At 44.9% G+C, this 17,311-nt stretch overlaps 1 protein-coding gene across 2 annotated transcripts in view; it reads left to right on the top strand.

Annotated features, from left to right (window-relative positions):
• Positions 1–265: 265 nt before the first annotated feature.
• LOC141786086 (fidgetin-like) overlaps positions 266–17,311 on the top strand; it is a 30,648-nt gene continuing 13,602 nt past the window's right edge. Inside the window, exons 1-2 of one of the 2 annotated variants that reach the window (XM_074664801.1) lie at positions 266–681; positions 1,491–1,524. In XM_074664801.1, coding sequence (XP_074520902.1) covers positions 1,497–1,524 — 28 coding nt within the window. In that variant the 5' untranslated portion in view covers positions 266–681; positions 1,491–1,496. Of the gene's footprint in view, positions 682–754; positions 1,525–17,311 lie in introns of those variants that run through there. The other variant, XM_074664800.1, reaches the window with a different exon arrangement.

Raw genomic sequence — 17,311 nt, forward strand, 5'->3', positions numbered from 1 at the left:
AGGGCTTCAATTGCGGATTCCATATTGCTGCTATAATTATCACTGGGAGAGACGTGGACGGTGGTGTTTGCAGGGAGGGGCTGGGTGTGCTCCCAAAGTGGGGGTCCTGGGGGGGTCCTGTAGTGTGTTTTCAATGCAGTCACATAAACAGGTGAGAAGATGTTCTCCTTAATTATCTTGAATTCACCTTAAATTTTAAGGTGTTAAGTGTCTTTTTGTGAACTTTAATCAACTTAATAGAGGATAAAAAGTGTCATTACTTATACATATGTTTATAAAGAAGTTATAAGGAAACTGTTTGGCTGTACTTTCATATAAGATGAAAAACACTCTCTCTTTTCATTTTTCCTCAGCTTCTATTCTGCCACAAACTATACGCCCATAATAACCTTATGGGCATTAATTGGAATTGAGGATTTTTTTTTTCCTCCTCTGTTCCCCTCTGAGCGCATGCGCAGTGGGGAGCGTACTGGTCAGTGTGAGAAGCAGCTGTTCAGGGCTGGTGAAATTCCAACATGGCAGTGGCTGTGGTCAGTGTTTCCTGCGCTAACTTGGGATGGTTTCAGCTCGCACGCAACCCGGCTTAACCTCGGCACCCCGTTCATCAGCAGCACCCCTCCCCGGGATCGATGCGACCCTAACCCCACCACGTGAGAGGTCGACCTGTCGCTAAAAAAGCAGGTAAGAAAGGGGTAGTCTGCTGCGTGCGCAATTAGACAGAGTGGTCAGAGCAGACAGCGCGTCTGTGCAGGGCTACAGCGGCTCGTGCGCGCTGTTTATCTCGGAATAATGCACGTGCACTCTGCGATTTAACAAGTTCGCCGAATTGCGGACGATCCCAGCGCGTGGATTCCTCGTGCATGTTTTTCAAAAATGACATTTCTTTTTAAGGAGCGCACCTGCGCCACGGTTTAACCGCACAGGCTTGGCTGCACTATAAGCTGCCTGTTTCATGTCTCGGCTGTGCGGCACTCTATCTAAAAAAAAAGGGCAGAAAAACACAACTTGCATGCGTGAGGACGCGTATCCAGGCTGCATCGGGCTCCTGCGGCTTCTCTTACAACAAGTTGCCGTGTGCATGCGTGCAGGGAGCGGATACAATGTCACCGCCGCATGTATTTTTCACAAGCTTGGACGTTTTAGGGCGTTCGCAACAGATTTAACTTGACTCCCGGCGTCATTTCCCAAACAATCCCAGCTTGCACCAGTTGATTTCTCTCCCTCTCTTTCTCCCTCCCTCTTTCTCTCTCCGCCTGTCATCCACTTTCTAATGACATGCATGTAGGTTAGATGTCTCTCCTATTCACTTGCCCACTTTTCTCACGGCGTGCAATCCGAGCTTAGCCCGAGCGAGAAATAGTGTGTAATGTAAAGCTTTTTTCTTTTTCCCTCTTTTTTTGGGAATCCTTTTTTCTCTCCCTCTTTCTCTCCACCAATTAATCCCAATGCTCTCATCTCCTCTTCCTCTCCCTCTTCCTCCTCTGTTCCAGCACGAGATGATCAGCAGCAGCAGCAGCGTCTATGGTGAGTCCAATTCTTTTTTTATCTATCAACTTGTGCTTTTTTGTGAACAGAAAGTGTAAAAATATGAGGGATCCGGTAGCAGGAGGAGGAGGTGAGGTGTCTTATCTGCAAAATATGATCATACTGTGTGTGTGTGTGTGTGTGTGTGTGTGTGTGTGTGTGTGTGTGTGTGTGTGTGTGTGCAAAATCAGATTTCCAAATCTCAGCTTGGATTTGTAATTTCTCAGATGAATATCCAAAATTGAAGCCATTAAGTTTCACTTTCATTTTCACATTTTTCCATGACACACTTTAAAAAAAAAGTGCATTTTTGCAACACATTTGCATTTTAAGATCATAAAACCAGCACTTATTAGCTTTAAAACTTTTTAGTTATAAAAAATTATCTTGAAAAATCTCCTGGAGGTCTCGAGGTAGATATTCTTTCCCTTCAAGAATGAAAAAGGCTCAAATTCACTCTGTTGAGAACAAGTGTTGTTTTCATCGTCGGTGCAACAGTGAACAAGGCCTCTGTCGGTGCAAATTCAAAATGCATATTTAAAATATACATTATTTGCGCTTTATTTCACATTTCACCCTGTGTTGCATTAAAAGTGAATTAGCAGGTAATTAAAGAGAATTGTGCATTGACAACACCAGTACCAGACACAACAAACTGAAGCCACTAAATGTGATTCTAAATTTTTAAAATATGCACAAATTTCCAAAAAGCAGATTTATGAGAGCAGCGTGTGTCCACCGCTGCAGCGCTACAACACACACGCAGAACAATGGTGGATTGTTGGAATTGAAAACATCCATCCCACCCTGTTGCAAAGTGAGACCGACAAGCAAAGCGAGTGGGTACATTTCTAATGAATAGTCACATTTTAGCAACATTAAAAAAACAGAACAAAACAAAACATCATAACCAAACCCAACAATGCGCTTCTCTGTTATTGCACCAAACTTGGGCGATTGCACATTCTCTGTTTTCGTTGCAGTTATTAGTGAGGACTCAACCTTTCACCTTTGATCTCTACAGCTCTCTGTCTGATCGCTCTCGCTGCCTCCCTCACACTCACACACACACACACACACACACACACACACACACACACACTCACAGTTATTTGCTCCATGTCATGTGCTGTTTCCTCTTTTTTCCTGTCAACGCACTCGTGTGTGTGTGTTTTGCTCAGGCAGCCGGTGCGTTTTCCACTTTGTAAATGTTTTTACACTCTCATTCTCTTTCACACACTTACAGTTATTTGCACCACATCATGTGCTGTTTACACTCATTCCTGTCGATGCACTTGTGTGTGTGTGTGTGTGTGTATAACTCAGACAGCAGGTGCATCAACTACTTTATAGATGTTTTTGTTTTGCACTAATTTTTGCAAGTGTGTCTCCTCTATGATCCCATCAGACACTCTGCACTAATTCAAACAATATAAAAAGTGCATTTTTCGGTGCATAAATAAAAGTGCATTGTCACATAATCAGCACTTTTGGAGCTTTTTTTGCACCTTTGTTTACAAATGTAGTATTGCATTTGCACAAACAATATGACAAGTGCATTTAACAGTGCATAATTAGAAGTGCATTTTTACAATTGAAGATTTTGGCAGCTTTTTCTGCTTGTATTAGTGAGTGTGCACACACATTGTCATAGATATATAACTCTTATTCAGTCTTATTCAGTCTTATATGGCTCCATGCATTAACACACATGAGGCAATAAGTGCATTTTTTGGCGCATTAATGCAAATGCATTGATGGATTAAGCTGTTTTGCACATATGTTTGTGTGTGTACACTGTTATATATAAAAAGCTTCTAATTAGTCTTACATGGGTGTATGCACTTGTACAAACAATGCAATAAGCGCATTTTTTGGTGCATTGCTACAATTATACATTTGTGTTTATATTGTGTAACTATCTCACTTTTGTGCAACAAATAATGAGATAGTTCATTTTTTAATTAGGAAAAAAGAAGTCCCTTCTGTATAAGTGGACTGTTAGGGTGCCACTTTTTGAATTTAAGTGTGAGTGTGTGTTTGCAAGAGTCGAGGAAACCCAGGCGCAACTGTGCAAGTGTCTGTCTATGTAATGTAAATAATGTAGATACTCAGCAGTTTGTTTATTCCTCTAAGTGTATTTGTTTGCTCCAGTCCCAGGCTTAAGATCCATCCCTGTGCAGTGTCTGTGCGCGCGTGTTGCAGTGACAGTAGCAATAATCCCCCTCATTATACACATAACATATTGCCTCACATCTCCGGCAGCCCCCCGGTACAGCTAATAGGGACAGAGAGAGGAGAGATAATAGGAATAGAAGAAAAAGTGCTTTACAAACAGGCTCCCCTTTACACTGCCTTTATTTATCTAAATACGGACTTCTCCCTCAAATGAATAGAGAGGGCTGGTGCGCGGCGAGGGTGGCGGAGCGACTCCCAGTGGGACCGTATAAATAAATTATCCTGACACTTTCTATCAGTCTGTAATGTTTACCATTAAAAGCTGTTTTACCGTCCCAGAGCCACCGGCGTGCGATCCAGCCCGCCCCCCCGTGGGACTTCTGCCAGATGTAAGACGATGTGGGGAAATATTGTGCTTTTTAGACACACACTCACAGAGACGGAGAGAAAGAGAAGGAGAGACATTTGTTCGTCTGGGCTGCATCCATATCAGTGGATTTCTCCTGTCTGCACGTCCTGACAAAGGGCCTCTTCAAACGAGATCCAGCCAGGGTTGTCATCTTTTAGCAAATATGTTAAGTGTTATCTTTTGTGCTCTCGGCTCGCCGAGCGGAGCTGGACCCCATGGGAGCCCGGCGCATGCAAATAGAACAAATCCCTCTCGGACTTGTCTGTCTGTTTCACTCTCTCCATCTCTCTCTGTCTTCTCATCTTTCTCCCCCCTCCTTCCCTTCCTCTTCTCCACGTTTGCTCGACAGTGCGTCAGCCTGTCTTGTCTCCTTGCTCTCTCATCTATTTCACTCTTTGTCCACTTACTCCCCTCCTCTCTCCTCCACTCTCCTTCTTTTTTCCTCTCTCCATCTTCGTCCCAGAAGACAGTGCCGGGGCTGTGTGTCAGCCAGCGCGACTGTGTAAGTCTTTGTGTGTTTCCCTGCGTGCTCGCTGACAGCCCCTCCTCGCTGATCTAAGTTCTTCTCCTAGAGACGGCGGGCAGCTGTCGGGAGCACCGCTGCCCGTATCGTGTCTTCCTCGGCAGATGAGTGGACGCCAGTCCCCTAAAATCCTTGACACCATGATCCACTCAATCCTCTTCCTCTCCTGTGGGTCTTTTCATGGAAGGAGGAAAAGGGGTGGGGGGATGTTTTTGTGACTGACAGTTGCGAGTTGATGGAATTTTTCCCCACACACACGCGGCCTCCTGCCCTCACGCATCACAAATTATATTCATCGTGCCCTCACGCCTCACTCCGAGTGCTGACTGGTGATTATCCAGTCAGAATCTGATGGCTGTACTTAAAGACGAGGGGTATCCACGCTCAGCTGACTCAGGCCTGGACTGATACCTGCAGCGAACCACTTCGCACCTGCTGTAACCTGTGGTGCATGAAACTGATATTGCGCTTTTGTGTTGCGCCTCCTGAGCGTTACACGGTGAAACAGTTTGATTAGATGAAGTAAGAGGAAATTCATTTCCATGTTAATTCCAGCGCTAAAAGCATTATCTCTCCTTCTTTGAACTCCCAATCCCCCTGAATGTTTGAAGTTTCTTTGCTTTATGTAATGCGCCATTTTCATCGCTTTTAATCAAATCAAAGCTGTAGACTTTTCCTCTCCCTCTTTCCCTCCTACCTTCTTTTGCAATCCTCTGCCCCTTCTCTGAATTTTAAGCAGACCCCTGTTCACCTCGCTTTACTCTTTACCAGCAATCTCCGCCACCCGTGGCCCGGATTCTCCCGCAGATATTAGAACGCTCAGCGCCTGGAAGTGTTAAATATGCTAAGGACTTATTTAAAAAAACTTTGGAATATCCAGCGCCGTTAGACCTCGATAGACATGGCGGCGTGGAGCTTATCCTTTACATTGTGCTCCTGAAATGAGAAGGCGCTGCTTCTAATTAGGTTATTGCCATGGAAGTCTTAAGTTAAATTGTGCATTGATATGCGGGGAAGCTCGCCAGTCATTTGGCCTGACGATGGAGGACGACGAGAGCCTTTTTTTTCTCCCCCCTCACAAGGGCCGCAGAAAATGACAGCGAGGAGAGAGGAAGGATCTGACTGTAATCTCTCGCCGACGCTGCTCTTCTCTTCCCAGCTCTGGCTGGATGATCTGATTTTGTTAACAGCGAGCCTCAGATAGATAGTGGCCGTCTGCTTCCCCACCCTCAACCCCACCTCCCCTACCCCCCTCCATCCCTCCCTCCTGCACGTCTCAGTTTGAACGTCTTGATTAGCGAGCGGCAAGTAAGTCAAACCACTTTTGTCTGCGAGGCAGCAAAGGTGTGCGTGCGTGTTAATGAACAATGCCTCGTCGGGGTGTGAGGGAGAATCAGTGTGTGAGTTTAGGTGTGTGTGTGTGTGTGTGTGCTTGAGCTTGGCAGGCTGCCAGGGAACGGACACAAAGGATGTTGAGTGGCTGGGCGTGTGGCACAGCATCACTGAGCTGCCTGTGGCCTTTGGGAGATGGGCACAAACTGGGAGCAGAGGCAAAGCTACTGATGGCTTCGAGACACAAATCCAAAACTCATCGTCAAGATTTTCTGATAGATCAGAAAAGAAAAGACTTAAATGTCTTGTCTTTCTGCAGTTTTAGCCTCTGGTTAAAGCTACACCTCCCTGCTAGCTAAACTAGCCAGCGCTACAGCTTGGCTGCATGTAATCAGACCTTGAATTAGCGCTCAAATAACCTGGAAAATTCCCTCATAAATCAAAATTAAACATCTCAAGAGTTCAAATTTTAGGACGTAACCCTCCGTGCAGAAAAAGTCACAAAGCTAACCAAAGTTTGTATTTTTGCAAGCTGAAACCCGCCACACAGGCCCTGCTGGGAATGTCAGGTGTTTGTTTGCCTACCTGTGATTATTTACATGCATACTTGACTGTGTTTGTGGGCCAAGGCACCCCCCCCTCCCCTCACTGGAAGCAGGCGGGAGCATTAGGGTGCTGCCTGTACAACTCTGTTGGCAGGATGGACACATGTGGTAGATAGCTAATGATAGCATGCAGCGTATAATGAGATCCTACTCTCCGTCTGTCTCCCCTACCTGGCATCATGCATTAACCATACAAGAGGAAGAGGAGGCACGCATGGTATTGACTTTTGAGTGGGTGTCTGCTTGTCCGTTGTTGGTTTTGTTTAGCACTCAGAGGTCAGCATGGCTGCAAGCGCCGCACATTTATAACAAGTGTTTTTTTTTTCTTCTCCTGAGTGTGTGTGTGTGTTTTATTTTCATTGCAGGAGTTTGTTTTTTTTTTATTTGAGATTTCTCCTCATCCGCACCTCTTGAGCTCTGTTAAATGGTTGTAAATTGATTTTGGATGTGTTGCTATGTATACGCTTAACAAGCCAAATGGGTTCAGTTTGCGGGTTAGTTTGTGTGTTCAGAAGATTAATCTATTAATGTATTCCACACACTCATAATCCACAGTATGAGGCGTTGGCAGGGCTCCATCTTCTTGCCCAGTAACATATATTTATCCTCTTCACTACACAATCCTCTAGGCTGCTCAAATCCCCCAGGGGGTCCCGATGACATGCTTACTAATGTGTGCTTTGGAAACGGAGTGCTATTGTATCCCCTAAATCTCACAAAGCACTGTATGATTTGCCCATTGTCGTTAAATCGCTTTGCTTGTGCCAAGTACTTGCATCTCACAGAGGCTTAATGCTTTGAGGGTTTCAGGGACGGCTTCGAGTTCCTCTTTTGTTGATTTCGGGGAAAAGTGCCAAGACTGCTGCGCTGAATATTGTTTTGAGTATGGAGGAGGGAGGGGAAGAAGGGCCATTGCCAAGCGACTCCATTGAGCCCCGTGAATGGGCCATTCATATTTAGGAGAATCACCCAGATGCCATATTGTTGGCTCAACAACGCTAAATATTCTCCAACAAGGATGGGATTGTAACAGGTTTTTGAATTGTGCGAGAGCAGAAAAGGACGTTGGGAAATTGGAAAAAAAAAAAAAAAGCAGTCAAGCCTTCGGTTAGTCTGAAAAGGAGAGACAGTGCAGGGCAGTATGTTTTTGACATGATTATCTCCTAACTTTGCTTAAAATTTTTAGCTTTGTCTGAAGGAGCAGAATTGGTCGATATAGTCATCCGGGTTCAGCTACCAGACTCTGCTTTTTACTGCCGAGGATTTGAGTCAAATATCAGCTGTTGTGTCTATTTTCATCATTTAAAGTCTGTTCTATTAGGGATGCATGAAATATCGGTATCAATATTAGTCATTGTTTAACATATCCATATCAGCCGATATTTACTTATTAGCTGACAGCATTTTCAGAGTGTCTTAAACAATCTTTCAAGACCCAATAATCTTGTTTTCTATGACTATGTAAACACCAAAAGAAGAGTGGACCCTCTTCTTTATGTCTCTCTTCCTGTCCAGACAAAACGTACTTATCTTATATATATATATATTTTTTTTTAACCAATATAGATATCGGTAAATATCAGTTATCGGCAAAAACAATGACAGTAATATCAGATATCTGTATTGGCCAAAATTTTTGTGTCAGTGCATCCCTACATTCTATTTATATACATCTGTAGCTGCAGCAAAAGTTGTCTAAATCTGATACACTGATCACTATCGGCGTCCAATTTGGCCGTTTTTGGAGAATCAGATAGCATCCGATAAGATCCAGTTGTCACGTGTTTTCAGCACCGTCACACTTTACGGCGGCTGTAATTCAAACCATGTTGCAAACATGTCTACTTCTCTTTGGAAAGCAATGACAGTAAAACAGCGTCTTGCAACGTTTGTAAAGTAAGTGTTCCTCGAGGAGGTACCAACAGGGCTCACTTTAAAAACGAAGTACGGGATTAATCGGAGAAAGGTATCGGTATCAGATCAACATCATCAACATCAACATAAAAAATTACATCGGAAGTAAAAAATCTGTATCGGGACATCCCCAAATAAAACATAATTAAATGTTAAATAAGGTCGACTGAGGCCACATTAAAGCTCCTGTCAGGGAGTTTTTAGTTAGTCCTGACTTTGGCGCCCCCTATGGTCAAAGCAGCTCATGTTTAACTTGTGTTTTATATCATCAAAAATGCATGTCTTCACTTTCATCTGCTGTTGAAAATGTTAACAAATGTTGTTGTGGAGTGTCACCTACCCCCTGTTAGAGGTTTCAGATGTTAGAAAAAGGTGTGTAGCGATATTTGAGCATTGTCTTGATGTTTTCATCTGCTTTTCTGGGTCATAAAGAGACATTAGTGTGAATTTCAGTTTGTTTCACTGCTAGCTAAAAAAAGGCCTCACAGGAGCTTTGAGTAGGTGTGGGATTGCACTGAGTTTTGAAGCTAATCTTTGCTGTTTTTACCTGAAAGATGTAGCAAAGGTGAAGGTGGGTTTTGAATGCACCAAACAACCTTGAGAGCGCCGCTGTAAGCAGCAGCAGCAGGAGAAGCACTCCTGTCCTGGCATCGTCAAAGGGTCCAAGACAGGACTTAACAAAATGTCATTGTGGTCTTTTATGTCGTGCATGCACTGAGTATTAATCACGGCTGGATCTGCGCCTGAGAGGCTGATCAAATTTATTGTTTGGCTGCACGGGACAGTAATGGGTGTTTAATTACTCAATAAAAGCCCTTTTATAGATTCCCAGGCCTCCTGTGTGTTGAGCAAATGGTATTGATCTGTCTCCGGGCTGCAACATGATAGCCTGTGAAGGAGAATTAGAGCCGTTAGCCCGCTAGCGCTTTCTCATTCATTAGCCGCATTAGCCGGAGGGTGGTTAAGACGTAGCATCATTGTTAATACCCGTGTCTCAGAGGTTTTGTGTGTCTGCCTTGTGTTGTAAAAGCTCCACGCAGATTATTTACACAAATATGGATTGGATGAGCGATGAGGAACACTGACGACTGCGGAAAGACTTCCAGCAAGACTCTCCAAGAGAGTCCAGTTTCTTGTCCCCTCGGCGCTGGCGCTAAAGTGAGTTAAATCCACAGGACTAAATTTGACAACGCCCTGAGCCGAGCTGTGAGCTGTATTAGTCGGGCTACCATCGAGACCGCATGTTTAATCCCACCACTTCCCCACCTTCTAATCTGTAATCTGACGGCTCCTCCTCCTCATCCCCCTCCTCCTCCTCATCCCCCTCCTCCTCCTCCGCCTCTTCCTCCTCAGAGGCCTAATTCTGGATATACGTCCTGCTCTCAATGCTGTCAACTCTTGAGGAGGAGAGAAAAGCTGAATGATAATGACAGTGAGCCTCGCTGTGTCTCCATATGGTTTTCCCGTGCGTACGTTCACGCCAGCAGACATGTTTGGAGCTCATGTCCAGCCCCGCATGGGGTCCACTGTATTTTTTCATCCCTCGTCCAACTGCATCTGCTTTACGTCTGTCGTTCCTTTTATGTGGGGAGCGTACTCCTGCTCCAGTGAACCAGCTCCTCGTCTCTTGATGCACGGCAAAAAACCAGTGCAGCATCTCCTTGATGTGCCCATATCAAATGAATGTGGCCTATTACAGACGTGGAGGAGTCAGTTGGGCGGCTTTGTGGGACCAAAAAGGGCCTGCAAGGGACCATGAAAGAGACATTGTCCAATATGGACCATACAGTTCCTTTGTAGATAAATGGATTTTCATGCTTATCAAGTGGGACACTGACATGAGTGAAAACTGTGGAGAATGTGGAATTATTCTCACTTCTGGGCTCTACACACTGACAACTGTAGTTTCAAGTGTGTGTGGTCTTTCATTGTCCTGCAGCAAGGTTTTTTATTCGGTGTAACATTCAATTTGGAACAATATGCAGCAGTAATGCTGCTAACAGGCAGTGGTAGAACATCCTTCTGGGAAAAAATTCACTCAACAAACTCCACATACGAGTATTAAAACACTGGCTTAATGTTTTTTTTAACATACGCTGGAAAAAACTGAAACCTTATCAAGTGTTTTTGTCTTATTTTTGGTAGTAAATGCCTTTTTAGACTCAATATGAGCCACATTCACCTGACCAGTCCAGAAAACTGTCTTGTTCAAGTTATTTAAAAACAGCAATGAGGTCCAAATTGCTTAAAACAAGTTAGGAAAATCTGCCAATGGAACAAGAAAAAAGTTACTTTTGTTAAGACATTATTCTAGTTTCAAGCAAATTTTTGAGCAGATTTTTCTTGTTCCATTGGCAGATTTTGTTTACTTGATAAAAGCTATTGAGACCTCATTTTTTCTTGAGTGGTCAGGGGCGGAGCCAGGATTTCAACTTTGGGTGGGCCAGACAAATTTTGGTGGGGCCCTCAAGTTACAAAAGTTTGTAGATCATTATTTTAATGAATAAAAACAACTGACAATATACCAGGGATGTGTACCTTTCACATTTAAAACAATATGGTACGGATGCCGGGTACCTGGCAATCGGTACCGGTACTCAACAGTACCAATTTTCGGTACTTTTTTGTGTTTATGTGGTAAAAAATATCAGTATAAAAAAATATTTTTTAAAATCAATTTAACATATTTATACTTCAATATATAACCTTGCAATGCTGTGTTTATGTCCAGTAGGAAAATCACCTACTCTTACCGATACCCGGTACTTTTGACTGAATTAGGTCGGTACCCATAAAAGTACCTAATTCAGTACCCATCCCTACAATATACAAATTTTTCTATGTGGGGTTTTAAAGTGGATTTGGTTGGTTTTCCACCTTTAACTGTATGTTTATAATCTTTTTGTGCATCAGACAGATTTATGTGCAGTCACCCTCCATGGTACTGACCAAAGAGCGGCACTCTAACGCACCAGTAGGATGTACCGCTACAGTTTATTAAAAGCTGTAAGAGCAAGGACATAAACCACAGTTAAATAAAATACAACAAAGTCTCCAGTCTTTCCAAAAATAATGCTGTGATCCTGCCCACATGAAGATGAATGTTTCGTAATACAGTTATTTTTTACCCAGCAGGCAAAAAAACATGGCTGATTTTACAAAGACAGAGCATCTAACACAAAAAAACAAACAAACATGAAGCAACAAAATTTAAATTTTTAGTGTCTTTTTAAATTGATTTATAAAAATTAAAACCAAAATTAAAATAAATTTAAGGTTGGGCCTGTTGAAAAGTGGGTGGGCCGGGGACCTTTGGGCCCCCTTTGACGCTGCCCCTGGCTCACATATAACAAGACCTTTTTCTTCTTAAAATCAGACAAAAACACTTGATATGATTCCAGTTTTTGCAGTGATGCAATAAAATTTTGATCTTAGTCAAGTTTAAATTTCTCAAATTGATATAAACAAGACCGTTCACTCATGAAGAGTCGTATGTGATCAGTCATATGTGAAGAGCTGAAGAGTTTTCACCTGAGCTGGCTGTCTTGTGTTGAACACTGTTACACATATGTAAGCAAACCCACACACACACACACACACACACACACACACACACACACTTTAAACCCTGTCCACATCCAGCCGCCTGTGGGGCGCGAATGAGGAGCGATGTCTACTCGATGCAGAGCCAGTGATCTAGGTAATCTGCCCGTGCTGTGGGACAGGTCTATTGGTCCACAAATCAATTGGCTTCATGTCCGTGCCATTAGGCTAACATGGCGCTGCTGAGGCGCTGAGAGCGGTAAACAGACTGTTTAATTCCCCTGGACACCGGCCAGGTGGACACTCCTCCTCCTCCTCCTCCTCCTCCTGCTTCCTCCTGATCCCTCACTTTTATTTTTTTTCCACCTCCCCTCTTTCTATCGTCCTCTTACATTGACTCCACTTCAGTCAATGCGGTTATTCTCAGTGGACGAGTGCTTACAGGAATATTGCTTGGAGGGGTTGTGTGTGTGTGTGTGTGTGTGTGTGTGTGTGTGTGTGTGTGTGTGTGTGTGAGTGTGTGTGTGTGTGTGTGTGTAAAGAGGAGAGATTTTGGCCAATGAACCCTTGCTGTGTTCTGTCCTCCAGTACTGTGTCTATACTGAGTAAGTGATCCCTTGGGATGCAGCACACACATCCCTCCCTATCTCTTTCTCTGAATGTTTGTCTTTCTTTGTTTCTCCCGCCGTGCGTCTCTTTTTCTCTCTGTTTCAAATAAAACCAGGAGGCCACGTCACAAACACTAACTCCTGACATTTAAATGACAGTTAACCCCTCCCTCCTTCATTTCCTCTTCCTTTATGAACCGGACTCGGACGCACGTCAGCAATCCTTCGCTGAATCCCGCTCATGCTTTGTGCTACAGTATGGTAATTGAGGCGGCGTGTCTTGACAGATGAGTGTTGTTGGCAGTATCACTGTTGTGCGTCTCATTTCCTGCCGCTGTTTGACTGATAAGATAAGAGGCCTGTAGCCCAGTCTGAGAGCTTTCCGAGCGACTAACAACCTGATGAGCGGCAGCGCTAAAGCCGTGATCCGTGATTAAGACGACGGGGAAAGGGGGGGTTGGCGTTGGCGTGGGGAAATCTGCACGGGATAAACAAAGATCTCATGGCTTTAGAGGCACAAGTTGGACTCAGAAAACAACAAAAAGCATCTTTTTCCAAAACTTCTGCTTCTGCAAAAATCTCAACAACCTCCTCCTTGTTTTTGAGGAGCTGAGCGAAGTCAGATCGACCCCGGCCTGAAAAATCAGCACAGTATAGACACACGCGTTGTGATCTCTGATTTACCCGTAAGGCCAGAACATTTTGCTGTTGCTAGGAGACGCTGCAACCCTCAGACACATCTGGTCAGCTGTTAGTACAAGTTGTTGACAAGGGCTGGAGCATCTGCAACAGCGTGATATTGTTCACCCCCTTAAAAAAAAAAAAAACATCTTGTCAATCATTTTCTGAAAAAGTGGAGTGTGCATGCAGCTCAGTGGGGCGGCGTTTAGAGGTTTAAGGAGAAATCTGAATACACAAATCGTGATGAAGCAAAAGGCGGATGAGTTGGCATGAGGCTTATTTCTAAAGAAGTTCGTGACAAGTTTCCAGAAATGAAAATATCACGAGCTGGATTCCAGGCTGTCCTGACGGCCCCTTGGTTTCGTTTCGTCCCTCGGCCTTGACTCATCTCCCTCCTGGGACCTCAGTGCTGGAATGACATTCATCGTCCAACAGGACGGTGGAGTCACTCCTTATCTTATGTCACAGCTCATCTCTTCAACAAACAATCCTCTCTTCTCCTCTTCTTTTTCACACTCTTAAGTTCCCCTCACAGCCCCTGTTGGTCTGTCGGTGAACGAACAAGCAAAGATCCTGTCTCCGTCGGCGCCCCACAGTAATAAAGCAGCAATTATTTATTCAGTAAGAGTGAAAACAAGACTTTCTAACTGCGGGTTCGCCTGAGAAATATTGCACAGATGATGATGTGAAAGTGCATGAAGTTGCCAGCGTGCGCCGTATCAAGGTCCTGGTCTTTCTCACTCCAGATCAGGCAGAGCTGGAAAGACAATGCTGAAATATCTCATTTTCTGTTTGCTTCACAGCTTTAATAGGATGGAGTGCGGTTGTACAGGAGAAAACACTAGAAGGGTGTAAGCTAGTGGTTGCTAATAGCGTCACCTTTCATATTCTGGCTTCACCCTGCGAGGAAAGTCCAGATCTCCACCAAAGTTTGACTTTTGTTTAATCGTCGCCTTTCCTCGTCGTTGAATTGCAGTGGGACACATTCTGAGCCGCAGCGTGCAGATGCCGGTTGAGCCTAAGTGGCCTCGACAGCAGCAGGCTGAGTACACAGCTTTATTTACTCCATAAGTAAATACCGCATGTTTTTTTTTATTGCCTCGCCAGCACGGCTGATAGAATCTGCCAGCGGTGGTTGTCATTTCAGCGTGTAAAATCAGCAGCCGTCGGACAAACCCGAGCGCAGCCTGTGTTCACAGCACAGAGCCTCCACTGGCGCGTTGTGGGCCCGTGAATGTGATTACAGGCGCTGATCGATAGACAATGACACCACTGTGGTGTGTATGTGTGTATGTGTGTGTCACCTGAGGAGAGTGTGAGATAGTGGGAAGCATACAGTGTGTGCACCCATATGTTGGCACTGTGTGTTTTGTGTACATGTGTGCCTGTTCCTCCCAGATCCAGCGTGGTAATGTGAGATCAGACGTAGCCTGTTAGCCGGAGCCTTACATCTGCTGTCAGCCGCCTGCTCTAACTCTGTTAAGGACGTTATTGATTGCTCATTATTACCCCGTTCCCTGAAAGATGAGCGTCCCCTATGATCACATTAAATCTCTCCTCTGTCCAATTCTCCTGAGATGCCTTCTGCTCATCGGTGCCCATCAAATTTCTCCTCCGAGATCTGATATCAAGCAGCCTGACGTTCTTCATCGCCTCTGGTTCTCTTTTGCGTCTTGTTTGATTTACTCAACAAATAACTGTCTGTTTTCTTTCTTCTGCTTTCCTTTTTTTCTCCTCTCCTCCTCTTTTCGGACGCAGTTTAGCTAATTGATGTCTTTCGTCTGTGTAATGGAAATCAGGCAACACGGATGAGCTGCATTTGAAATTATGATTTGTTTTCTTTTTATTAGCGCAAAGGGACGCGTCATGTTAACTTTGTGATCCGTGTTTATTGACTTGATAGCAAACAAGATGAGCTGACAAGGGAGTCGTAATATGTGCTTTATTTTCCACTCTGGGGCTATTTTAGCTCTGTTCAAATTTATTCAAAAGACACCTTTGCTTGTTGTGAACAAGGGTTTGATGGTGTCAAACTTTACAGTGGAAACTTTGCTTACAGACCCAGCCCTCCCTGCCCTTCCTGGTGCGGCTTGTTGTCATTTTCGCTGACGATAAGCAGTTGTTGAAGGTGTCACGCGTCCGCCAGCCTCTGTAAAAGTTGGGCCCTGTTGAAATCCAGCCCTCAGCGAGAGGCCATCTCATCGGCCCCCGCCGTCCCCATGAATAATGCAGAGCTATCGACTGTGTCAGTTGAGCGCGGGGAGACGAGCAGAGACGAGCGCGGCGGCAGCAGCCAGCTTGATATTCAGCTGCTGGAGCTGACTGGGTGCCCTCACTTTGAGACAAACTGCTGGCAGACTGCTCCGACTGGAGCAGACAGGACGTACGAGATGTTTGCGTGGAGGTAGTTTGTGTCCCGAGGAGGCCTGAGGAGTGGGCAGACGAGGGTTAGTGAATCTATACACAAGCGTTTGCAAACATTTGCTGCAGCAGATTCCTTAAGAGCAGCCTGGGCAAACATGTGTGTTTGCGCCTGCAGCCTGCGGAGCATCTCCTGCCCCCTCGACACGACCAGTTCAGTCTCAATGCCACCGATCGATGAGCGTATTGATCAGCTGTTTGACTGTTTGGACAACCTGTGTGAATTCCAGCGTAATGCAAAGCCGCAGTGGATTTAAAGACGCGCACGCTGTAGCTTTAAATCGAGACCGTGCAGCTGTAGGACGAGTTCTCCTGATGCCTCAAAGTTTGGCTCCAACTCGGCGACCTGAAGCGACATGTCCTCGCTTTCCCCTTTCACCTCACCTGTCAGCCTCGAATACATCCTGTACACCCCGCTGTCACACGCCGCCATTATGATAAATGACTCCAAAGTTTGAGCCGAACTCCAGGAGGACAAATTATTGTGCAATTACCACCGTGCAAAAGTACGACCTCTGACCTTTCGCCTGTTTTGGTCTCACTTTAAAGCACGTCCATGGAGAAGGCGTGAGTTGGCACATCTCTGCAGAAATCCATATGAAGTGTGCAGGATTTCGCACTTCAAACATGAGCGCTGAAGGATCCTGCGAGTTCACAAGGCTGGGGGTAGAGGTTATCCCAGCCAGGGCCTCTTCAGTAATCCACACACACACACGTGCACACTCTCCTTGCACGTGCGCCACTCACGGCGGGCGTTAATCTCCACCAACTGCTGTTGAACTCTAATCTCGCCTGCTTGCCAAGTGTTTGGTACACTGCAAAAACTCAGCGACGAGTCACTTCTGAGCCGCATTTCTGGTTGTGACAGGGAGAAAAACTCTGAATGGAAACATCGGTGAAGTTTCAGGAAAGAGTTTTTAGATAAATTATGCATCAGTCCCCACATTTGGCAGAGTTTTCCTCTCATTCTGCAGAAGAAGAAAGATTTAAAGGTCGTTATTTTAAATTCACAGAGGCGCCCCTTTCGCTTAAAGTGACAGTTTTTCTAGTGTAGCTGGATTTGGCAGCGAGTTTGCCTGCTGTTGTGAGAAGACTACGGCGCTGTGGTCCAGTTTACTGTCTGACTGAATGCCCCACTCCACCCCTCTTCTTCCACTTCCACACCACCCACACACACACATGCACAGCCCAGTGCAGACAGACATAATGCATCCACAGATGGTGACACTCCGGCAGTCACTCCTGGGCTGTCTGTCTACGTGCCAGCGATGCTAACACACACACACACACATGCACACACATCCACACACAGCCTGGCGGCAACAAACACGGTGATGCATCATTGAGCATCGGCTGGTTTTTCTCTAACTGCTGAGGGGAAATCAGTGTGGTGTTAAGTAACCATTCATGTGGAGCCGGGACCACACACAAACAAACATCGCACCTACTCTTCTAAAAATATGTCTTTTACCTCCGCAGAATAAAATAAAACGATTGGATAATACGAAAGTTTCTCTCTTGGTATCATCGACGACCAAGTGGGATCATTGATATGTTAATACCCTCCTGGATC

Source organism: Halichoeres trimaculatus, unplaced genomic scaffold (assembly GCF_033239565.1).
Source record: "Halichoeres trimaculatus isolate MK-OKI-2021-1 unplaced genomic scaffold, fHalTri1.1 fHalTri1_scaffold_24, whole genome shotgun sequence".
NCBI classification, from domain to species: domain Eukaryota; kingdom Metazoa; phylum Chordata; class Actinopteri; order Labriformes; family Labridae; genus Halichoeres; species Halichoeres trimaculatus.